A 26,215-nucleotide genomic window follows, 5' to 3' on the forward strand; every position below is an offset into this window, starting at 1 on the left:
AGTGTTGAGTCAGTTTGGTGTGACATAAGCATTGGGAGATCAAAATTGAGAGTAGGAGTGTACTATAGGCCTAATGACTCTGATGAGTATAATAAGGAACTGTACAGGGAAATAGAGTGGGCCAGTAAATCAGAGACTTTTCAATGGCATCTCTCATAATGTGGATATAACTTCGCAACTGAGATGGCTTGTTGTATTACCTACCCGCCCACTGATGACGAAGCCAAAAAGCCTCGAAACGATCGTCTGGGTGGTGGTACGCTGAAAATAAATAACAGTAGTTTTCTCTACTAGAGAAGCGTTATTTATTTGAAGTAATTCAATAGTAGCTATCTTGTTGTGAAGGCAACCACATTATGAGATACAATTAAAACGATGCCTTCTACGCTACAATCGTAGCTCAAATCTATGGGTTAACTATGGTGTATTTACACCGATATTATATAGTTAATTACCAAAACCCATAAGGATTATGCCTAGTGCATTTAATTTTCCAAATTGTTCAGCTAAGTACATTTAAGTCCTGTTATTTGGCCTTCTTGACTGGAAGTGAAGGACGGTTTAAGTTTTGCAGAATACAGTGTCTGGAGACTAGGCACTGGCGAGGTGATCTGATAGAGGTATATAAAGCCTTGAATGGTTTGAGCATGCTCAATGCTGATGGGATTCTTCCTCTTGCTCAGAATAATCACCTGAGAGGGCATAATTCAAACTGAGGAAAGACAGATGTGCAGAAGTTTGCCTTTAGCCAGCGGGTAGTTGGTTGGTGGAACAGACTTCCACCAGACTTAGATAGCCTAAAGAAATTTAAGGCTCAGCTGGACAGGTATTTTGAACGAACGGGGAGTGAAATGGGAGTTGTTTTTTTTTTTTTTTTTTTTTTTTTTTTGGGTGCATAAGCTTGCTTTCTTGCATCATATGCCTCTACTAATGCTAATGCTAGTTGTGGAGATAGAAACATTTAGTGCTATTACTGACTGCCTACACATCAGATCTGCACCAATCAATACTGATAATTTTGTTTTTTACATATATTGCATACATTAACTCAAATTTGACCAAAAATGGTATTCAATTATGTTTCTTAGTGAAATTAAAAATGTCTCATTTAAATTAATAAAATTTTATTTATTTGTTTGAACAATGAATATTTGAAAATTTAATTAATTAATTAATAATTTTTTTTTTGCATTTATTTACAGCTATTTGCAGAGAAATTCTAATTAGAAAGTAGAATGGCAGTCCCCATAGTAAAATTGAAACATATTTTTGGCTTAAATGAGGATGTAAAAAGAGGGGTATTCTTCATTAATGAGCAAACAATTTTATACTTTGCTGGTAGAATAGGTGTTTTACATAATATTGATCAAGGCATCCAGCAGTTTGTACAATGTAATGATGCTACTCATGTGACTTCAGTGTGCCTTGGGCCTAATCACAAATTTTTGTACATTAGTAATAAAGGAACTGAGAAGTCTACAGTAATAGTATATGATCTTGAGACTTTGTCAAAGAAAAGAACTCTTGCTCAGGTGGAAGATGATACATCTTTTGAGTTTCTGGCTATATCCTCTGACAACTCTTACATTGCAGCTCTGGGAGGTGAACCTAATTGGACTTTTGTCTTATGGCAGAGAGAAAAAAAATTTGTTGAAGCTACCTTTAATCCCACCAATCTCCAGCCTGAAGCTAAGGTTTATGAGGTAAGAAAAATTTACAGTTAAAAAAAATATAACATAATAGCCATTTATCTCTTTTGCTTTGGCCATTATACTTACTATGCATAGAAAATTTATAACATGAGTTTTTTTTTTTCTCAAGAAATTTGTTTTCATTTTATTTTTTAATATTTATTTATGCTTATAAATAGCAGGACTTCTATCCATTTTCTTCATTTAGGAGGCATGCTTATTTAAGGTGCTTTCAGATTTCCTTTTGCTGAAATATATGAAAATATAAATGAACATAACATTGCGTGATATGGATGCCGTCGCAAACATACACTAATTTATTCACTCGCATTAGAGTAAATTCATAGTCTGTTTTGGAAAAAAAAGAAAGATGTTTTTAATGCTGTTACCAACTGTGTTATATTTCAACTGAATTGTCCACTGCCTGGTTGATACCTTCAATTGGACACACCTTGTCTGGTTTTTATATCCTCAGCCACATATATTTTTGCTGCAAGCAGATAGTGGGAAATTACATCTACACTATGTTTAGTAGTTCAGTGAGATTCCCAGAAGATAGAATAAGACTATAGTTTTTAAGAAAGATCATCACTAAAATTCATATATGAAAACATAATTGGTGTTTATTATTTTGACATTTCAAATAGATCACCCTTTGTTCTTCCTGATATATTACACATAGCATAAATAGAAAAAAATAACTATGAATACACATGTTTATTGTATATAATTTGCATAAATATATTACATAAACTACTAGAGGGTAATTTATTAAGCATTTACTTATATTTTATTTTGTTGAAAATGAATACATTTATTATTATTATTATTATTATTATAAATTCTGTAAAATTCAGCACTTTACAATCTGTAATTCTTTAAAATCTAGCACATTTCACAAAAACAAATCAACATGTTACACTTTAGAAACATTGAAAGTTGAGACGCTGCTATGACATCCTGTTATTTGACTAATTGATCCCTCATCAAATATCAGATGGTCTCTATTGATAACTCAGACAAGAAGTTGTAAAGAAGTTGTTCAACATGACCTGCCATGTGATATATGAATTAAGAGCTTCAAAGTTGTAATACAACTAAAACTATCTGTTTTATCCGAGTGTTGTCATTAGAAACCACAGCTATCTGATGAGAGACCAGTTAGTTCTGAAATAGGCTGTTGTAGTAGTGTTTGATCTTTTGAACAAATAGCCAATTGACCTTTGACAAGGCCATCTCTTTGAAAGCAGTGCAATACCAGGGAAACTCAATGAAAAGGCAAGTTTGTCCTGCTGTGAAAATTAAGACCATTTCATTATCTATGCAGTTTAAATCCTGCTGGCAACACAAACAGATAGTTTTGCAAGCATCTTCACAAACAGATTTTCTCTTTTAGTCACTTTGTAAATTAGCACAAACTGCCCTTGCAGAGTGTATCTGTTTGGCTAGTCATATACCACTAGTATGAACTGGTGAGTAGTTTTATATCACTTTAGAACAGCTGAGAGAGAGAGAAGAGAAATAAAAATGGCTAGTGTAGCTGGAAGTATGTATGCATCATGAAATCTGTGATAGTAGTAGTCAGGACCATGCAGAGGTACTTGGGGGCTTGGATGCAAATGGGGTTAAGGGGCCTCGTTTATTTATGTTGAAACTTTGATGGCTCTCTTGATTGGGCCGTATAGATCGGGGCCCTGATGCAGCACATCAAGTGCACTCCCGCCATTTGCATGGCCCTTGTGGTGGTAGTAGTAGTAATGGAGGCATGTGATGCAAGAAAGCAAGTGTATGAATGAACTTATGTAGCATCAGCCAAAAAAAAGAAAACAATTGTCCAGTTCCTCCTTGAATTTATTTACGCTATCAACTTAATGACAGATGAAAGTTTGTTCCAGCAATTAACCACTTGCTGGCTAAAGGCAAATTTCCACATATCTATTCTACAACTGTCTTTCCTCGATTTGAATTTATGCCCCCTCTGGTTTGTAATCTGGGCAAGCAGAAGATCCCATCAGAACTCAGATTAATTAATTAATTAAAGAGATTGATTAATTTCTTTCATAAATAGTGATATATGACATGATTTAGTTTCCACACAATCAAAGTTTTTCAATGCAGTCATACAGCTCATCAGCTGCATGACTCAAATAGGGGAAAACAATCAAGCATCTCAAGGTCATCCAGTTGGCTTCCTCCTCAGCACTAATACTATGGAAGAGACAGCCTGGTCAGTTACCTTGAGCCACCCATTGTTTTTCTCTGTTCATCCACTTGGCTTCCTCCTCAGCACTAATACTATGGAAGAGACAGCCTGGTCAGTTACCTTGAGCCACCCATTGTTTTTCTCTGTTATATATCTCTAAGTTATTACTTATGAGAAATTGAATGAATTTATCTACAGTACATTATCAAAATTAAACTGTTATATAAACTGATAAATATTGTACAATACTTCATTATAATTATTCCTTAAGAAGAACAGCTAATTTGTTTTTTATTCTCCATTGCAAAATTATTTTTCCTCTAAAGTGCATTCACTGATATTCTCTCTGATACTGTGCAAGGCAAGCATTTAAAATAGACATTAAAGTACATGAAAACATTTGCTGTGACTTTGTTTACATTTTAACCACCAGTACTATCTTTTTTGTCATTTATAAATATAAGTTCAATTTTTAGTGGTTAATATTCATTGAGTTTCTCCAAAATAAGTTAAATTGTTGAAAATTTTAAAAATTGGTACCTCTTAAATCCCGAGATGCTGGATTTTAAAGACTTTACTGTATTATTTTTTAATGAAATCTCATAGTACAAGAATTAATTTGTTAAAAGTTTACCCTTAAATAAATGTTTCTTAAAGTTATTTATTTTTTTAAAAAAATGCAAAAATGCAATTTTACAACTATAAGAAGATTGATTAGTGAGGGGCATACAAAAGGATACTCTTGCAAAAAAAGATGAGCTCTGCAAGCAGCACCTTGAAACTAGGCACCTGTGAGGTGACCTGACTGAATTGTTTAAGCCTTTAAATGGCTTGAGTAAACTAAATATTGATGGCATCCTTTCTTCTCAGATGAAATTTAAATTTATAGGACATAAATTTAAATTAAAAAAGAATGGTTGCAGGATGGATATGTGAAAATTCTTTCAACCAGAATAATTAATAGTTGGAACAAACTTCTAGCTAATGTTTCAGAGGCAGGTAGGCCAAATAAATTTAAAGGATTAGACAACAAATTATTATTATAGAAGTTCATCGTATCATAGATGCTCTCAAAGGGGATGGGACCATTTCCCCTGAATTTTCTGAGTTTTATTATGATTTTAAAATTCTTCAAAGTCTGTGTTGTCATATTTTTATAATCATAATCATGTATAATTATATATAATTTTCCTAACTCTGTTTAAGATACAATCCATATTCATATTTCACCAATGTTCACATTATGATGTCCTATGGCATTATGATGTTCTGTAACATTACAGAAATAATGACATTCTATAATATTTACCAAAAATACTATTTTTATGACTTTTGTAATTCATTATGATATAATTTAATTTATCATTTAATGTTTTAAATCGTTTCATTCATTATTATTATTTATTTTTATTTCTTGAACAATAGTTCCACATGAACCATTGCTAATGTGTTGGCAACTCAAGTTTGGGTCATGACCCATAGGTTGCAAAATGCTGATCAAGAAAAATATTCCTCTATATGTGTACCATCATATAGAAACTAATATAATAATAAACTGATAATAAGTTAAGTTTTTTCCTTCAAAATCCATTTCTTTTTTATTATTTACAGATCTCTTTTAATCCTCGAGAGCCCACTGTGGCTGTGGCTATTGGAAAAAATTTCCTTCGTTATTATCAATATGAAGATGGAGAAATTTCACAGAAGGCTTTAATGAAGTATGAAGTTAAATCAGAATACTTATGTCATACATGGCTTCCTAGAGAATGGGTTGCAATTGGTAGTGTAGATGGAAGGATTCTTATTTTTGATGGAAGTGATTTGATGCAAGAAATCAATGTTGCTGAGTCTCAAAATCTAACTCCATCTGAATCTGAGTAAGTTTGCTATTTTGGTCAGTAATAGTACCCTGTAACCAATATAGCATTCCTCAATATTATAGTCATTACATCTCTATTTATTTACAGAATAATGACTAATATTCCAGTTGAAAAGAAAGAATTAATTATTTTTATTATTTTATTAATTTATTTATTAGGCTTGAAGATGGGTTTCAGTTGAATCCCAAAATGTTGCCAAAATACCTTGTATTAAATACGTGTTTAGATGATTACATTTACATAAACAACTTACACAACCTATGTGGTAAAAGAGTGTATTTTTCAATTAACTCTAAGAAAGAATTAGTGTTTCTAATTTAAGTTCTACTTTTCTGTATCTGAACTTTTAAGATAATATTGTGCTTCAGGAATTCATACACAACAATTCCTGGATAAAACTTTCTAAACTTTATTTTTACTGTGTTTTTAGGAAACATTTTGTTTATAATTTACACATACATGTTAGGATGATATCTTCCTACCATCCATTTCAGACTTAATCCTAGAAATATTTGTTATATACATTTTGTTTTATAAACATTGGCACCTTATATGTCTCATGCTCTGTGTTCTCACATTGATATATATGAAAATCACTCTACCCTAGTGCAATTCCTCAGGATTCATCCCTTCTCAGGTTGTGCTACAGGCAACAGCCCCTCTTGACCCAACCTAGTTCTCTTTTTTTATTTATAGGTAAGGGATTAAAGTCTATGTATATAATTACAAGAGAATCTTTAGAGAGTGGGGTGAGTTACTGGATTTCTCTGATTGACCAATCAGGGATCATTTACACTTCTATGATATCATATCCTTTCTGGACATTCTGATCATTGAGAGTAGTGCATGTGACCAAGGGGGCTGGATGAAGTTCTGGAATGTGATGCTGCTAACAGAGTAATAATTGCTGTGCAACAGTGTGTAAACTGGTAAATTATCTTTTAATGGAAATGATCCATGAAGGATACAACTTTTAAAGTCATAATTACAGCACCTTAGTTTTGTTGCAATATTCCCCTTAATATGCCACATTTGAAGTATTGGAATTAATAGCAGTTCTCTGGAGATGTTGGTAGGCTGAATGAGGAAGGAATGTAAGTCTGAACCATTAAAGGTTGCTACCAAAAACTGATAACATAGGGAATCTGTGACTGTTAAAAAGTGCAATGGAAGATCCCAGGCTGTGTTAAGATGGAAGCAACCATATCCAGGCACTAGCACTAGCTCTCAGTGGCAGCAAAATGAATAATATCAATAGGACTCTCTTTTTATGTGGTTGGGGCAGCAAATGAATATAGTATTTTTGGGATTTTTCCTGTAGTATAGATGAGCAGAGATTTAGCATTCCTGAAACGAACTTGTGCAGGAATGATGTATCATAGAACCTTTAGCAATTGGATACCATAAATTCATCAAGATACCTCAAATATGCCTCAAAATTTTGTTTTTCCTAAAGTCATGTGTTGACAAAATGTGTGGAAAATTATCTTTATGCAGGATAGTGCCCTATCACACCTCAGTATTGATATGAAAAGGTTGGTGTTAATTTCCCAAAGAGCTGGATTGCTAGACCTAGGCCAACTGAATGGCTTATAAGGAGCACTGATTTGACTCTGAATGATTTTTTCTTTTGGAGCTGGTTTACAGGAAACATTTACCAGAGAAAGCCTTGTTGATAAACTGGAGCAAGTTATCAATGGTTGTTGATAATTTCCTGGTGCTCTTCCTGTTGATGTTGTTTCATGTTCAATAGAAAATATAGCAGTCCAATTGAGAAAGATTGTTGAGTATGCTGGTGTCTATGTTTTGATTTGAATTTGTGTAAAAGTAAATGATATAAAATTGCCTAATAAATGTTACTTAATTAAAGCTTTTATGCCCCATAGTATCCCAGTGATATCTTTTAAAATTTTCTTTCATACTATTATAAATATAAACAGATTTATAATATATAATTACAATGATTAAGGTTTTATCTGCATAAATTTTGAGCTAACTTTAGATTATCAGATTAGGTTATTTTAAAAGCTATTTTTTTATATAAACAATTAGACAAGTTTTCTATTGCCATAATTGAAATTCTTATTATTTTAATTATATCATAGTGTAAGCTAAACACACACTACATTGAATACATAAAAATTATGCAATACACACCAGATTAAACACACATAAATTTTTATTCATTGATATTTCAAGAATTATAATGCAAATTTCCATTATCAGAATAGCATTACAGAATTTCATATGAGAGAAAAGTTTTTGAGAGTGATGTCTTCAGCCCTTAGAGCAATCAAGTGACCAGTAGTGTATTTATCTTTACTTTATGTAACAAATACCTTTAATTGTGTAATATATTGCATTTTAAGGAATTTTGAAATTAATTACAATTTTTTGTATTAATTAATTACTTTGATATTCTATGTTTTAGAGCATTAGCTGAAGAAGGAAAACCAGAAGAAAAATCTAGCAAAGGTAAAGAAGAAGAAGAAGAAGAAGCTTCCTGTCAAGAATCACAAGCTATCCAGCCTATTACATGTATCTGCCCCACAGCAAGGGGACTTGCGTGTGCTTGGGGACCGAAATCTGTTGTAATATATGAAGAAGAAGAAAACCTTGCTCGTCAGCACTATTCAAATATAATTCAGGTATCAAGATTAATAATTAAATTATATTAAAATAATTAAAAATTAATACAGCTATTCCATTAATTTTATTTAAATAATCATCCTTTATGATTGTATGTATTTCAAGGGGTGCTCAAAGGGATTTTTTGATAGTAACTATTGTCCCATTTAATAGGCAACTAAAGATGAGTTTTAAAAAAAATAATATAAGTAGTAAGTCATGACAGCAATGGGTTTGGGCCCACTTTAGAAAAATGTTATTCATAAGTCAACCTAAAATTACCAGTATCATTTTTAAACTAAAATGGTATTACCAAAAGAGGTGAATCTACTCTCCATTTAAAAAACCCCATAGCACTGACATGATAACTATCTCAAGACTTACTGATCCTTCATCAGACAGTGGGTGGCACCATTTAGTATAGTAACCTTGAGTGATGAATAATGTCTTATTCAAGTCTAAATAAGTAGCTTTTGCAATAAAAACGTCTTGTTGAATTTGTAACAAAAGTTACACATATATTTAACAGCTAGTATTGACTGTTTTAATGTAGACATTGAAATAATTAGATAATAGCACTCTTCTCTGTTTTCTGTTTTTCTGTCTTCTTCTTGGGGGATGCTCTGTTCCCTCAGGTGAGAGCAATAGGGCTTGGGCTCTCTTTAGAAACATCATTATCCACAAGTTGATAATGATGTTTTTCCTAAAATTGCTAATATCATTTTTAAATTTAATAGCATCAAGATCTGTTGTTTTACCATTTACCAACCTTGGCTCTACAAAACTTTTTCCAACCTTGCTTATAAATCAAGGCTGGAGCCTTTCTTTTGTATACTTTTAAGTCCTGAAAATTTCTCAGTACAGTAAAAACCTGATTATATGAAACATTGAGATCAAGGGCATTTCATATAGTCTGTATATCTTTGGATAACTGATTTTAGATCTACAGTATAAAAAGAGAAGAAAATTGCAGTAATTTTTATTTATTGCTTACATATCATATACTGCATATGCTTATCAGCTTTAAAATAATATCAATGTTTTGCCACTTTAAATATGTAGAGGTCTATTGTTTTGCTACAAGTTTCATTTAGCATTAGCATTAGCATTAGCAGAGGCATGTGATGCAAGAAAGCAAGCTTATTCAGCATCAGCCAAAAAAAAAAAAAAAAAAACTCACTCCCATTTCACCCCTCCGTTCGTTCGAAATACCTGTCCAGTTGAGCTTTAAATTTGTTTAGGCTATCAACTTCAACAACAAGTGATGGAAGTCGGTTCCACCAACCAACCACCCGCTGGCCAAAGGCAAATTTCCGCACATCTATCCGACATCCGTCCTTCCTCAATTTGAATTCATGCCCTCTGAGGTGATTATTCTGAGAAAGATGAAGAATCCCATTGGCATTGAGCATGCTCAAACCATTCAAAGCCTTATACACCTCTATCAGATCACCTCGCCGGTGCCTAGTCTCCAGACTCTGTAATTTGCAAAACTTAAGCCTTTCTTCGTAAGAGCAACCCTTTGTTCCATTTACTAATCTTGTTGCCCTTCTCTGTACCCGTTCCAGCAGCTCTACATTTCTCTGTTTTTGTTCAATATAACAATTGGCTGTTATTCAGTTCTTGCAATTTGGCTCATCTAGTTGAAATCAAGGGACATTAAACACTTCAATGGTTTTTCTTTTCCATGGTATCAATATATTCATCATAATATACCCTCTTCATCTTAAATTTCTGTCTGATTTGGATTAGTATTTAATAATGAAATTATTTCCTCATCGGTCAAAAAGTTTTAACCTGTATCATTATGAAAATAATCTGCAGCTCATGCTTGTCTCTGATTTTGTGCATTGCTAGTAAAATGTCTGAAGTAATTATTACAGACTTCATTTTACAAAGAAACCTCTGTTTGTGGAAAGTTAAATCAAGGAAATGTGCAAATAAGAATCCACCCTACCAAATCTGCCCTACCATTAAATATTGTTCTCACATCTGGGGTGGCAACCCCAACAGGCATCTATATTTCATTCAAAAGAGGGCAGTTAGGTTAATTATTGACTCATCTTTAACAGTCTTTCCACTCTGTGTGTGGCTCTGTCTCATAGACATTCTGTTTCTGCTTCATGCCTTTTCTATAGATCAGAATTTCCCAATCTTTTTTAGTTACTTCATGTTTTTAATCTCACTGTATATTTATGGAACACTTTTCATCTCACAGTATATTTGCGGAACACTTTATTCATAAAGTAAAAAGTATCACAGAACACAAGTTTAGTGGGATCCAAAGAACCATTTGCTAATATTTTATTACATACGATGCAACTGTGTATCGGGAGCATCTTTATTTCCAAGACATGTAAAGCTGAAATTCAAATAACTGTCATCATACTTTCATTTTGGTCTTTTATTATTTGGTTCCTGTTTTTTCACTTTGAATTTTGGAGAACAAAAGGCTGCGATTGTTCATCCTCACTGTGTGATAATATAGTGTTCGTTTTCATCAACCACAGTTGCACTATTAGAAATACTTGCTTCTTGTTTTAAAGTTCCTTTTTTCAACCACAAATCCATGGTCATTTATTTTAATAATAATATTTCAAAATACTGATTATCAAAAAATACTGAAATTATCAAAAAAAATTTATACAAGGAAGTGAGTTTAGTTATATCGGTTCACTTCCCCCTCTCCTTCAGCCTGTGTAGTCTGGGCTAAATCACATATAAATGACATATTAGACCACTACATTGCTACTTTTTCATAGATGGCATTACCTCTAAGCATACTTTTCTATGCAAAGCCGGCCAAAAATAAATGCCGACCGGGCTGTCCGGGTGGGTAAAGTGCCTGCCTAGCAACCCAAAGAGCGTGGGTTCAAATCCCGCCTCGGGCTTGGATCAAAGTACTGCAAAAACCTTGGGAGGTGCATTATGGCCACAGAAGCTGATGTGCCAACAACTAAAAATGACAAATGACAATGGCTGGCCAAAATAAAGTGTTCCACGGTCTCTTTGATTAATAGTCTATACCAGTATATTAATAACATAATGTTAAAAAAAACATAATGTTAAAAATTATAATGATACAAGTGGTATATGCTACAAATATGCAAAATTTATTTATTTTATTTTTTTAATTATTAATTATGAATTTTTGCGGAACACTTGTTCACATCTCATGGAACACAGTTTGGGAAATGCTGCTATAAATACTTTTATGGGCTGTGTTATTCTGAATTGGCTTCTGTAATTCCCACTCTTTATTCCAAAACAGTCTGAACACATGCTGCACCCAGTCAGCATCGTTTTACTGTTCAACTTGAAACTCACAGTATCAAAATTTTTTTTTCTTCGTTTATTCCTTCAACTTATTTCCTGAAAATTACAATCTACAGAAATTAAAGTCTAATGTCAATAAGTATCTTCTTTCATCTTTTCAGCCTTCAACCCATGCATGGTACTAAGTACTTTAGGTTCTAATACCTCTCAGCTTGGGGTTTCCATAAAAAAAATAAATAAATAAAATAAAAGTTTAAAAATCAAGGCATATAAAAAAAAAAGGAAACTACATTTGATATTTGTAAAATAAGTCAAAGAGGACCATGCTTAAACAGAAGCTTGTTTTATCACAGTAAAACAAGCTTCTGTTACATATTTTAGTATTTGTTACATATTAACACATAACTTTTATCCCTCTTCTCCCATTAGCTGAATAAATATCAATAAGAAGAAAATTATTTTAACGTATAGAAAAATTCTAGATTATGATTATCTTGGCCACTTCTGTATAATATCATCTATGTCAACACGATGTATAAAAAAAAAAAGTCTTCTGAAGAAATAAAATTAATTTTCGATAATTTAAATTTTGGATTACTGGAATTTCATTATTTTTATAGACATCTGTTTATTTTTATGGACTTCAAGATCAATTTTAATATTAAACTAGGGGGCTTTGCCCCCTTCTCACTGCACTCACTCCTTTTGATAAAATAAAATACTTACAAAAGCTTTTGACACTGTGTGTCTCCTCCTGAGCTATGAATACATAAATATGTTACATATGGAAATCAAGAATGGTACCACGAGGTCATGCTAGATAAACAAAGCGCATGCACGAGGTTTATCTAGCATGACCATGCTTAAACAGAAGCTTGTTTTATCACAGTAAAACAAGCTTCTGTTACATATTAACACATAACTTGCATCCCTCTTCTCCCATTAGCTGAATAAATATCAATAGGAAGAAAATTATTTTAACGTATAGAAAGATTCTAGATTTAATGTCCAATTTTAGTTTGTTTTTTAAAGACTATCTCTGACTACAAATAATTTTTAACCCTAGCTATTGAGCAATATGGCCATAGTTACTAATGCTCCTAAAAACCAAATAACAAATAACAATAATCCTGGCTATATAGTTACTTGATTTAATTTTTCAAGATGCTAAAATATAATTGTAGAATACAATTTACCTTTTTTTTGAGTAGAATATATTTTTATCCAAAATATATTTACTTTCAGATTCTTCATGAAGATGATGAAGACCATAAAGAAAAAGCAGAAAATTATGAGAAAATTACTCATTTGGTTCTCAATCCAGGCTTCGAGCTACTAGTTGTGTCGACTAATTTGAGTCAGCTGTATATATTTAATCTCGCTGGTGACATGGAAAAGGTAATCTATAATAAATTTGGTCTAATTCCATATTATGTAAATATACCATTATTACCACAATAACTAAAAGCTCAAAATTTTTATTTATGTATTTAAAAAAAATAAATTAAATAAATAAATATAATGGTTCCAATTTTAATATTTATTAGATGTGGCACCAGTTTATTTTTTAATCAAAAACAACAACTCAGTTGAATTCTGTCCTATAATAAAACAAACATATATAAAAACCACTAAAATGTTATTATTACTACTACTATACTATATTAAAATATTTAATCCTAAAATACTATTACACCCATATTATTCATATTTATGACATTTTATTTTCAAGACTTATTTAGATAGTATGAATCAGAGCTGTAATACTCAATATGTTCTACGTTGATAATAATATTAGTAAAATAATAAGAGGAGTTTACCTCAATATAGTACGTAGAACACTTCCGTATGATACCCTCCAGAATTTAAAACGGAAAAAATGAAAAAATCGACAACTTACTGGTACATTAGAGTAAAATATAAATAATTAAATAATCAATTTAACACAATTCAAATCAATTTAAAACAATCAAAAATCAAATTAACGCAATTAAAAGAATCTAACGAAAATATTCAAAACGATTTTTCGTTAGATTCTTTTAATTGCATTAATTTGATTTTTAATTGTTTTAAATTGATTTGAATTGTGTTAAATTGATTATTTAATTATTTATATTTTACTCTAATGTACCGGTAAGTTGTCGATTTTTTCGTTTTTTCCGTTTTAATTTCTGGAGGGTATCATGCGGAAGTGTTCTACATACTATATTGAGGTAAACTTCTCTTATTATTTTACTAATTTCAAGACTTATATACTACATAGTTTTAATTTCTTTGTGATTTGCTATTTTTGTAGATATCTAGAAAACAATTACCTTTAATTTTATATTATATATATATATATATATATATATATATATAATATAAATGATAGCTACATAGCCATATTTATTTATTTTTATTACTTTTGCCTAACTTTTACCTCACATAATATATATATATATACATATACACACAGTACCTGTCATGTTGTCTAACAGTGAGTTTCAAATTTTTACTATTAATATATAACTTAATAGGAGGAAATGAGGGTATTGCCTAAGTGATTTGGCTAGTGCCAATGTACTGTCATAGTTAACAAGCACTGAATGTTGATAGCTTGACACAGCATAACTGGTTAGTTGCAGCAATCACATTAACGATCTTAGATATTACATAGTCAAACCACTCATTATACTGATGATATATAATAGGAATAATTATATACACAAAAGATACAGATTGCTGGGAAGATCCCAGCAATGTGACCCTATGTGCCACCATAGTTGTTGAGAGGTAATGTGTTGTAGTTAAAGTAATATTAGCCTGTAGAAGAATCAAGAGATGACAAATGCAATACTTGTAAGGCAGCGCCAAAGAAAATTATGGTTATGGTGTAGTAGATTTTATAACCAGCTATTAATTTAATTTTTATTACTTGGATGTTTACATTATTCTGCTAAGCATATTTTTAGTTTCTTTAGGTAAGGCTTTTGACAAGAATACTTTTTTATAAGGGCTATAAATTCTAAATTTCAATAAATAATAGTTTCAATAACAAATATTTCTTTCAGTTATAAATTAAAAACGTTACTCTTTATTGAATGGGATAAATTTAACAAAAATTGTTTTACAATCATATTTGATTCTTAATGTGAATTCACAATTTTAAATAACTTTTCCCTTTTTATGTCTGCCTATCTGTTGTCTGTCCTTATTTCAGTAAGTCAGTCAGTCAGTTATTTATTTATTTATTATTTTAGATAGAAGCAAATTTTTTACTTTACTTATTTAAAATGCAAATTATACAGATAAGTCATGAGGAATGTGCATAATTTCATGATGTGATTTCTGAGTTCACTCTGTGTAAAAAATGTTTCATCAATGTGGACTTGATTCTAAATGATTATGGAGTTATACTACAGCAGACTCTCGATTAACTGGGTTCGGATTAACCAGGAAGTGGATTAACCGGAACACTTCAAGACTCCAAATTAAAAAAAAAAAAAAAATCAACCAGAAATAAAAAAAAATTCAAGTAATAATTAGAATAGGTATAAACAGATATTTTGCAAGTCGTAAATAAGCGACAAGCGGCATTATAAGTCGTCATTGGGAGATTAGTGTGCCTATTATCTTGCAACCCCCGCTGTCTTCACACCTGCTGCTCAAAAAAAAAGAGACCAAATGTTTAGTTTGTTTTAGTGCGTCGCGTTGATTGTTATGTTCTGTTGCAGCGCAAAAGGACAAATTTTGTTTCATTATTTTTGTCAGGGATGTCAGAATTTTTTTTATAGTAAATTTTTTTTTTTTTTTTTTTTGTTTGGAAATCGCAAAAATGAGAAAAGAGTTACGCTTTCAGACAAAAACTTGAAATTATTCAAAAGTTTGAAAATGGCACATCCGTTAAATCTCTAAAGAACCATTATAATGTTGGTGACTAAACCATACGCAACATTGTAAAAAATAAAGGGAAGCTATTAGATAAAAAAATCGACATTGCAAAAAATAAAGGGACGTGGTAAGTTTTTTATCTATTGCCATATTTTTTACATAGGTTGCTGAACATTTTTCAATACAGTAAGTCCCCGATTTACTCAACTACGGATTTACGTAAATTTTTTTTCTCTCAATTTTTTTTTTTTTAGGATTGTAAATTTCAAACAAAAATAATAAATAAATAAAATAAGCAATCAATAACGACGATCACGGCATGCAGAAATTGCACAAGTGAGATATGGAGTAACAAGCAAAAAAATAGGAAAGAAGAGAAGGTTCTTACAGTTTATTTATTTTATTTTTTTATTTTTTTTTTTATATGACTGAAGGGGACACATTTCATCATAATAACGTAAAATCCCACACAATTCCAGCTATTGGTATTATCGCAAATGCAATAAGATCGAGTTTACTGCCTGTTTATAATTAGATGCAAGGACAGAAAAGCCCAGTAACCCGGAAGGTGCAAATTGTTTAAATGCAGTGACCTCCAGAAATGTGCTTTAGTAAAAGTGAGTTCGAGTGAGGTGATAATAGTGTTTACCCCTTAACCCTGTGAAGTTTTTTTCAGAAAATTTCGTTTTGACCGTTATCATGGTGCCGACTAAGAGAATAAGTGATAGCACAACTAGTAAATCTACCAACAAAAGGAAAGCCATTGATTTGGATCAGAAAATTAAACTAATAAGGATGTATGAAAATGGCCAAACATTAACAAGTATTGCGCGGAATTCAAATTTGTCAATAATAATATAGTAGCAATATGTTATTAGTCATTCCCGAGTTACGTAAAACTCGATGAAGTAAGAAGTCCTGGAAAGTATCTCTTATATATGTCGGGGACTTTTGTATTTTTGGATTAACCAGGAAATCGATTATCCGAGATTTGTTTTTACCATCTATCCCGGAAAATCGAGAGTCTACTGTATTTGAATTTTAAAAATGACCGTGGAGTTAGTATTAATATTAGTAGTGACCAATGATGCAAGGAAGCAAGCTTATACATTAGCCAAACAAAAAAAATGTCTGCCTCATCTCTCCACCCTCTCTAATAATTTGATTAATTCTTTCTTAAATTTATTTATAATTATCCACTTCCACTATACTAGGTGGAAATTTGTTCCAACAATCAATTGCTCTTTGCCTGAAAGCAAAGTTTTGCACATCTATCCTGCATCCATCTTTTTTCAAGTTTAATTTATATCCTCCTTATGCTTGTCCAAGAAAGAGTAAGGATACCATTAACATTTCCATAAATTGATTTAAGGTCTTAACCACTTCAGTCAGGTTTCCATACAGGGACTAATCTTGTTGCTCTTCTCTGTATCATTCTAACAAATCCACATTCTTTCTAAAATAAGGCTTACAGAATTGTATGCAGTGCTGAAGATGTAGCCTAACCATTGCCTTGTACAGTGGAATAATTACTTCCTTTTTGCTGATGGAAAAATTCCTGTATATCAACAGAGTCCCATAGGCAGTCTTAGCAGCCCGTCTGTCTGCTCTGAGAACTTCATGTTGGAGTATACAATTACTCCCAAGTGTTTTCATTTTCTACTACCTTGAGTTTGGTTCCATCCAACTGTTATGCCATTCTGGGATTACTACTACCCAAATGTAGTACCTTGCACTTATTAATGTTAAACTTCAACTGTCACTTCTCAGCCCATCTACCTGACTATTTTAGGAGACGTAACATACCCTTGATTCCAGTTATATGTCTTTAGCAGTCCTTAGTACCTGTCGTTAACCATCCTGCCAACCATTGTATGATCTGTAAATTTAGACATTAAGCCTGCTATGCCTTTATTAATATCATTAAAAAATAATCTTGTTGTTATATACTTTGATCTTAGTAAAACCTTTGATACTGTTCCACATAAAAGACTGCTGTACAAACTAGAGCAGTGTGGTATTAAGGAAATTTACTGCTGTGAATAAAGGGATGGCTGCATGACAGAGGACAGAAAGTGGGTATTAAGGGCACTGCTCTTCTTAGACTAATGCTATCAGTGCTTCAGAGTTTGCAGGGCCCTTTATTGCTTTCATTATTTATTAATGATATTAATAAAGCCATATAAGGCTTAATGTCTAAGTTTACAGATCATACAGTGGTTGGCAGGATGGTTAAAGACATATAACTGGAATCGAGGGTATGTTACGTCCCCTAAAAAAGTTAGGTAGATGGGCTGAGATTGTTGTTGTTATTTGGTTTTTAGGAGCATTAGCAACTAAGGCATATTGCTCCGGGGATATGCGGTGGTCATTCCCTGACCTTTCCACATCCTCCGTATTTGGTGGCTCATGGACTCAAACCCCGGTCTAATCAAGAAGCATGTGCTACGCACTGCTGCTCCTCCTGCCCACCTGTTGGGCTGAGAAGTGACAGTTGAAGTTTAACATTGATAAATGCAAGGTACTACATTTGGGTAGTAGTAATCCCAGAAGGACATAACAGTTGGATGGAACCAAACTCAAGGTAGTAGAAAATGAAAACACTTGGGAGTAATTATTTATTTGTTATTGCATCATAGCTAATCAAATTGGTCAGGCAAGATCTTTTTTTTGGCGTCTCCATAGCCAGGTGGGCAGGAGTAGCAGTGCGTAGCACATGCTTCTTGATTAGACCGAGGTTTGAGCCTGTGACCAACAAATAAGGAGGATGAGGAAAGGTCAGGGAATGACCACCGCATATCCCCGGAGCAATATGGCCTTAGTTGCTAATGCTCCTAAAAGCCAAATAACAACAACAGCAAGATCTTTTAGGAAATCCATGCTGTGATTTCCTTATAATTGCATTCCTGTCAAGATGATCCTACATTACTTCTTTAACTTGACTCCATTATTTTATCTGGAACAGAAGTCAATCATATAGGTCTGCAAGCACTCATTTTGCTTTTGGTCCCCCTTTGTTAATGAAGAAGGTATTTGGCATCTCCATTCTGTAGGGACTTCTTCTGAATACAAGAATTTTTTCATAATTATGGCCAAGAGGTTGCCTTATTCCTTTTGTTGCTACTTTTAATATAGTTGGATAGATTCCATCAGCTTCAGGTGCCCTATTCACTTTTAGGGTCATCAATTTATTTTCCACTTTTCTCTCAGTTAGAACAAAATAATTTGGTACAATTTTGGTATCTGCATCTCCTTAAAAACTTCTTCATGCATGAATGTAGATGAAAAATATTTTGCCAGCAACCTGAACTGAATTATTGATAGTCATGCCATTCACATCTAGTGGATCAACATGTTCATCCCTTTCCTTCTAGTGTTAATATAAGCAAAGACTCCTTTGCTGCCATTCTTCTAATTCTTAGCCAAAGATTTCTTGTAACCTGCCTTAGCTCCTTAATGACTTTATTTGCAGATTAGTTTATGCTTATTGTAGGTCAGTAGCACTGTGACCCTATGTGCTGCCAGTAGGCAAAATAAAATTTGCTGCAGTAAATGTTGAATACTGATAAACTTGAACCAATAAGAAAGTAATGTCAAAAAAAATTTTGGTGTCCTCCTGAACTGCCGCTTGTAGGCAATGTCAACTTCACCATCCACTTGTGGTGGTCCCATTGTAGGTTTATGTGCTCCTGAATGGCAAAAAATAATCCATATTGTCATAATATTTTTTACTTGGAATGACCTCAGAAATCACATCCTGAAATCATGCACATTCCTCCCAATTCATCCTGTTTATATATATATATAATAAGAAACTGTAAAGTGTTGAAGCAAACTTGATTCTGACTTTATTGAACATACTTCTTTTCCAGCATAGACTGGTCTTTAAATATTTATCTACTCCATACCCATGTGGCCCAATCTATGATATGGATGTTTGTGTAAGGAAGCCTCTGATACTGACATGTTCTGATGACAATGCAATATATCTGTGGAATTATGAGAATAAGTAAGGAAATTATTTTATTTATTAGAAATTATGTATATATATGGCATATTAAGTGTTCCACTTTTATTAAATGAAATTAATTGCTGCCTAATTTTAATTGTTGATTCAAATTTTATAATAATTTTTGTTTGTTTGATTATTTGTGCTTTGCAGATTAGCCTAGATAAGTTAATGTGCTTAAACAGTTGTATGGAATTCATATTTTTATACCATTGTATTTTTCCTTGCTATTTGTTGTTTTCATGGTTTCGTTGTTTGTAATTATTTTAAAACTGGCTTTTCTCTCTTTGTATAATTTTTTTTGTAGTAAATAAAGCTTGATGATATTTCTAGCATTCATAGTCTGGTTCATTCCAACAGTTGTAAAATCCTGCATATCTTTACAACATTGGTCTGTTCTTGTAGCACCTTAAAGAACCAGAAGGTATTTCCAGGTTAAGGTATTTCATCTATCCATATCCTTGTAGTTTCCACATTTAACTATATTTTAACAATAATTACATATAGATTAATATTCCATGCAGCTCTCATGTGCAAAATAATTAAAATATGAAAATTAATTAAGATAATGCACAAGTTATAAATTTTGCTCTTATTAGTTATTTTTCTAATTTCAAATATTGTGAAAAATATTAAAGATAAAAAATAATTAAAAAAAAAAACTCTGTCTTTTAGCACCCAGGAATTGAAGAAGAAGTTCTATGATACAATTCTCAGTGTGGCACTTCATCCCACAGGCTTATTTTTAGCAGTTGGATTTCATGAATATGCCATGATGTACACCATACTTTTAGATGATCTTCGAGTAGTCCGACAGTTCAACACTAGAGAATGTAAACAGGTGAAATATATTGTGTATATTATATAAGTATCTTAATAATCAATATGATTAAAAATAAAAGAATTTTATAAATTTGTAATGTGCTATCAGGTCTTTTTGAGAACTTAAGCAAGAAACTACACTGTTACTAGGGCAGTCCAAAAAGTTTGTATTTAACACATACAAGAAAGTCATACCGTTATGATTTCCTTTTTATTTTTCAATATAGTTCCTGACCACTGCAATGCACTTCTCCCACTGATGCTCCAATACTTTGATCCCATTGGAAAACAAATTTTTATCTTAGTCCTCCAACCACGCAACTTGCTACCACCTCAGAGTTGGAAGCATATCTCTTTCCACAGATGTTATCCTTCCGTGTAGGGAACAAATAAAAATTAATAGGGACAAGAACTGGAGAATAGGGTTGGTGTTGAAGTAACTGAAATCCTGCATATATGGCAGTCATCACAATCTGAGAGGTGTGACTAGGTGCATTGTTGTGAAGGAGCAAGACACCTTTTCACAGTTTTCCATGCTGCTTTTCCTTGATGGCTTCATGAAGTTGTCTTATGAGGTATTGCTGTAGTATGCATGATAATGGTGCCCTTTTCCAGAAAGTCAATCATCATGATGACATCTCCTGCATCCAAAAAAAAACCAGTGTCATCATCTTTCTGGCTGACAGAGCAACATGAAACTTCTTGAGAGGCAAAGAACATGGATGTTTCTAGGTTAGACTTAGTTTTTTAGTTTCTGGGTCAAGGCGACAAACTCATGTTTCATCCATTGTAACAATCTAGGACCAGAAATTCCATGGATCCTCATGAAGCATGTTCAAGTTTTGGTGATACACATTCATTTAAGGCATGCTTTTTTTTTCTCTATCAACATTCATGGGACTCATCAAGCAATTACCTTTTTCATCTTCAAAGATTTCTTCAGGATTGAATCGACACTGCCAATTGAAATGCCTACAGACTCAGCTATACACCTAACAGTCATTTGTCTGTCATACACGTGGTGCTTGTTTTCCTCAGTGGTGGATATGGAGGGTTATTCAGAATGATCTGCATCATCACATGATTCCATAGTGAGATTCTCTGTGCTACTTCACAACTTTGGAATATGCAGAAGCTTTATCCTCCAATGGCTGCACCATATCAGCATGAATCTCCTGGTGGGACATTCCTTTGAAAGACAGGTATTTTATTACTGCCCATAGTTCTTGTTTTTCCATTTCAAAAATTTTCTACTCTTTAGTTCACAAAATCACCTGGAAAAGAAAAAAAAAAAAGATTGGATCTATTAAACTCAGTTTGGTACAGTGATGTACATGAGGTAATACCTGCTGAAAATATACTGCATAAATAATATTCACTAGAAATAAGTTAGAATATGAATTGTAATGAATGGGCCCGGTGTACTGGGATCCATGGTTAAGAATCATGGACCCCAGTCCATGATTCTTAACCGTTGTATGTTTTATCATTGTATGTATATATTTCTTAGAATATGAACCTTTTAAATGTTCCTCATATACCTATTTTGTAAGAAAACCTTAAAATAAATATCCATTTATTATAAATTCATAGAGGTTTACATTATAGAATTATAGTATTTAATAAAATAAATAGAATTATAGTGTTTAATAAAAGAAATAGAATTATAACATCACTATCACAATTTACACAAAGCTCAGTCATACATTTGAATTAACAAATAAGAAAGGTTTTGTTTGTACATAGAGTAAGTACAAGAAGAGAGCAGTTACATCACAATGATAGTAATCTGAAAAAGCCCCATAATACAGTTAGGAACCATACAAAATAAATTCATAAATTCCTTTTTGTAGACAATTCACATAACATAGAGGGACAAATCTCATATTTATTAATGCAAGGAGAAAACCAGAAAATAATTGCATTTTCTTAAATGTGAATAAGGTAACTTAAAATCAAAACACAAAAAAAAAAATTTTTAATACAATTTGAAATGATTACAATATTTTAAATATTATTTTTATTCTATATTTTGATGAAATTTAAGTTTATTATTCTTAAATCTAATTTGGCTGCTTTTTTTTTCTTTCAGTGTTCTTTCAGCAATGGAGGTCATCTGATAGCATTAATTTCAGGCCTGAATATAGTAATTTATTCTGTTATCAGCTTTGATAGTATTGCAACACTTGTGGGACATAATGGCACTGTAAGTATATTTGAAATTTTTGTAAAATGAAATATTATCAACCAGAATTGGTATGAAGCATTTCTCTACCTGAAGTACTACTTGGAACTATTCAAAATTCCCTTTCAAAAGTCCCTTTCCAACTAACTATAAATATAAGCCATCAGTATCATAGCTCATGCATCTTCCCCCACCCCTTGCTCTTTTTGAAACCTAGAAATAATCGCAACTCACAGATAACAACTTATATAAATTTTTTACCTTGCTTAGTAAAATCTCCTAAAAAGAAATCTGTGACACATTTGAGAAAAGTTCAGCAGCTGATACTGGCTACTTTCCATACTACAGTATTTCAAAATGTATACTTTGTTTCATATTATTTGATTTTTTTTCAAATGATTTCTTTATATTTTAGCAGTTTTGTAATTTTAGATTACAGGTCTTAGGTGGAATCAGAATGACAAAATATTAGTATCCTGTGATATGAAGGGCTCTGTCTACAGTTGGGATGTGAAGAATGGTACTAGAGCCAGTGAGTGTGTTGTGAAGTCTTGTAAATACTCTGATGTTACTGTCACTCCGGATGGTCTGACAATGTACTGTGTAGGGTCAGATAAAACAATTAAACAGATATCAGAATCAGAGGTAAATTTTCGTTAATTTTTATAAATATAAATACATCTCTGCTTTTGAATATTTATGCTATTTAGAAAAAATTCATATAATGTGAGAAATTATGTATGTTTTTATTGTGATGATTTTTTTTTAAATTGAAAATAGTGTATTTTTATGATTATATAATTATAAATATATTCTATTAGGTCTGATTATAGTTATATTATTAGGTTATATAGAATACATTTCTTTTTAAATTAGCAGTTATTAATGCTAACTGCAGCATCACAAAAAATTTGATTTAGTAGAATCACAAATTCTATGCAGCCAAAAAAAGTTTATTAATGAGCTAATATTATTGTTTTGGATTACAATTACATAGCGCTGGCTATTATGACTGTGACTGACATCACATACAAAAAATCTTGCAGTAGCCTTTTAGAAAGTTTCATGGAATCATTCTTCCAGGGCGCCTCCTTAGCCAGGTGGGCAGGAGCAGCAGTGCGTCGCACACACATCTTGATTAGACCATGGTTCGAGGCCATGCCCACCAAATACGGAGGATTCAGAAAGGTCAGGGAATGACTACCGCATATCCCTGGAGCAATATGGCCTTAGTTGCTAATGCTCCTAAAAAAAAAAAAACAAATAACAACATTCTTCCAGAATTGGATTCTGGATCATCTACCCCTACCTGTGCTCAGCTATCAGTTAAAAGTGAAGTTAGCAGCTTTCAGGTCTGAAACTATTAGTTTAAATTCCAGTGTCTTTTCTCTCCTTTTTCAGCTGCCTTCATAGCTAGCATTGCAAGTGCTGTTCTTCCATGAAAAGGTACTGGCTAGTTTGAAATGGCTTTCTCTTCCTAGCCTTCTCAGCATGTGATCATATTATATGAATGTATTGAACTTGATGTAGTATATTCTGTATTTAATCTGATTGACTTGTCAATTCATGCACTCTTTATGTTATTGTAGTTAATTACAGTACTTTCAGATTAAAGCACTTTTAGCGTATAAATAAATTTTCTGTTTATACTCTGGGATGGTTCAGAGGAGTTTACAAGACAGAGAATACAAGAATGTCATCATTTTTGGCAGTCATTTGGACTAGAACCATGGGCAACTCAAATGCTACTATATTCCCCTCCCCTTGCATTTGACCACTCAATTATAACAACCTGGTATATTGTATTCAAACACCAGTGAAATGTTTGTTTCAAATTTAGTGAAATCTCCTCTACTCTATATGCATATGGTGTTGAGTGATATCCTGTATGCTGGATGCAAGGACTTTAGCAGTCATTTAGACTAGAAATTCAATGTTCACATTGAATTCAATGTTTGGCAAGTTGCATAGCAAAGTGTCATGCATCTTAATGCAGATGGTGATTGAAAATAGAGATATATAGCTGGAAAATATTGGTAGTGGGGCAGGAAAGATACCTTGCACACAGGGTGCAAAGTCTTTCTTATACACATAATATTCAGAAGCTACTGTGAACCCCAAATCCCCAAATTTTGGGGATTATCCAAACCCCTTGTTAAAAAAAAAAAAAAAAACTTATAAAAATTTAAGACTGTTTTCATTAGGAATAACCCTTATCTGAAATTATTCTTGAATGAGTACCTTGTTAACAAATTGGCAGCATATTCCTGATACCATGGATGGTCTTATGTAAGTTGTACAGTTTCTGTTCTGAGAAATTCTGGTTTTTCACCCCACAAACAGGCAACGAAACCATATAATATGTAAAATTTACAGACACAGCATGCTCATGACTTCAGCTGCCCTTGGAACTCCTATAAAACCCAATTCTATAAATTCATTTTACAAACCAGAATGCTCATCAGGATAATACATGCAGAAGGCAGTAAATGCATATACGAAATATATGGAACAAACATATATGTTTGTTCCATATATTTGATGGAACAATCTGATGTAGAAGTTGACATCTAAAATAAATTCAAGGCAGAACTAAATTCAAGTTAAAATTACACACCAAGAAATAATTGAACATGCACTGCTTCTCCACAAAGTCTCCAGTTTTATTGATGCACTTGTCCCAACGACAGATCAGTTTATCAATACCAGTACTGAAGAAGTCCATGCCCACATGCAGTAACCAATATTGCACTGCCCTGATGAACTTCCTCATCATTGGTGAAATGCTTTCCTGAAAGGTGTTTTTTTCAGAGGGCCGAACAAATGGAAGTCTGAAGGTGCTAAGTCTGGGCTATAGGGGGGGGGGATGTGTTTTTTTTTTTTTTTTTTTGGTAGTTGTTGGCGCATCGGCTTCTGTGGCCATATTGCACCTCCCAAGGTTTTTGCAGTACTCTGATCCAAGCCCGAGGCGGGAATCGAACCCGCGACCTTTGGGTTGCCAGGCAGGTACTTTACCCACTCGGCTAGCCCGGTCAGCAATGGGGGGGGGGATGTGACAGAGTTTCCCAATGATTACGGCGCAACCACTCACGAGTGGTGTGGGCAGTGTGTGGAGTTGCCTTGTTGTGCAACAAAATCATGCCACTTGTCAAGAGTTCTGGTTGTTTGCATCAAATGTTGGCTTTCAGTTTTTCCAACATCGCACAGTAAAGCTGTGCATTGATTGTTCCTCCCTTCGGCAAGAAATCCACCAACAGAACACCTTGACGATTTCAGAACACTGTGGCCATGACTTTTCGGACACTGGAAACAGTTTTGAATTTTTTGCGCACAGGAGATTATGGATGTTTCCAGGTCATGGAGTCATGTTTGCTCTCCGGGGTAAAGCGATGAACCTACGTTTCACCTGCTGTGACTATGCGAGTGAGAAAATCCTCTCCTTCATACCTGTATCGCAACAGGTTCTCCAGACACATCCCCATGCATTTTACTTTGTCTCTCCTCTGACAATTGTCAGGGCACATAGCAGCAGCACACCTTTCGAAAGCCAAGGACATTGTGAACAGTCGACTTACTCACATTCACTATTTGTGCAATTTCACACACAGAGTTTCACTCACCTGTTTTCAAGAATGATGCCCTTAATGC

The 26,215-nt window shown here is 32.9% G+C and overlaps 1 protein-coding gene across 1 annotated transcript in view; it reads left to right on the forward strand.

Annotated features, from left to right (window-relative positions):
• Positions 1–1,235: 1,235 nt before the first annotated feature.
• LOC150075449 (cilia- and flagella-associated protein 57-like) overlaps positions 1,236–26,215 on the forward strand; it is a 46,630-nt gene continuing 21,650 nt past the window's right edge. Inside the window, exons 1-7 of the mRNA XM_090388489.1 lie at positions 1,236–1,703; positions 5,506–5,771; positions 8,206–8,422; positions 12,924–13,042; positions 20,236–20,401; positions 22,475–22,588; positions 23,000–23,212. Of these exons, the coding sequence (XP_090244615.1) occupies positions 1,236–1,703; positions 5,506–5,771; positions 8,206–8,422; positions 12,924–13,042; positions 20,236–20,401; positions 22,475–22,588; positions 23,000–23,212 (1,563 nt within the window). The remainder of the gene's footprint in view (positions 1,704–5,505; positions 5,772–8,205; positions 8,423–12,923; positions 13,043–20,235; positions 20,402–22,474; positions 22,589–22,999; positions 23,213–26,215) is intronic.

The sequence above is a fragment of the Mastigoproctus giganteus genome, chromosome 14 (genome assembly GCF_048544385.1).
Source record: "Mastigoproctus giganteus isolate SK-2022 chromosome 14, ASM4854438v1, whole genome shotgun sequence".
Lineage (NCBI taxonomy): Eukaryota > Metazoa > Arthropoda > Arachnida > Uropygi > Thelyphonidae > Mastigoproctus > Mastigoproctus giganteus.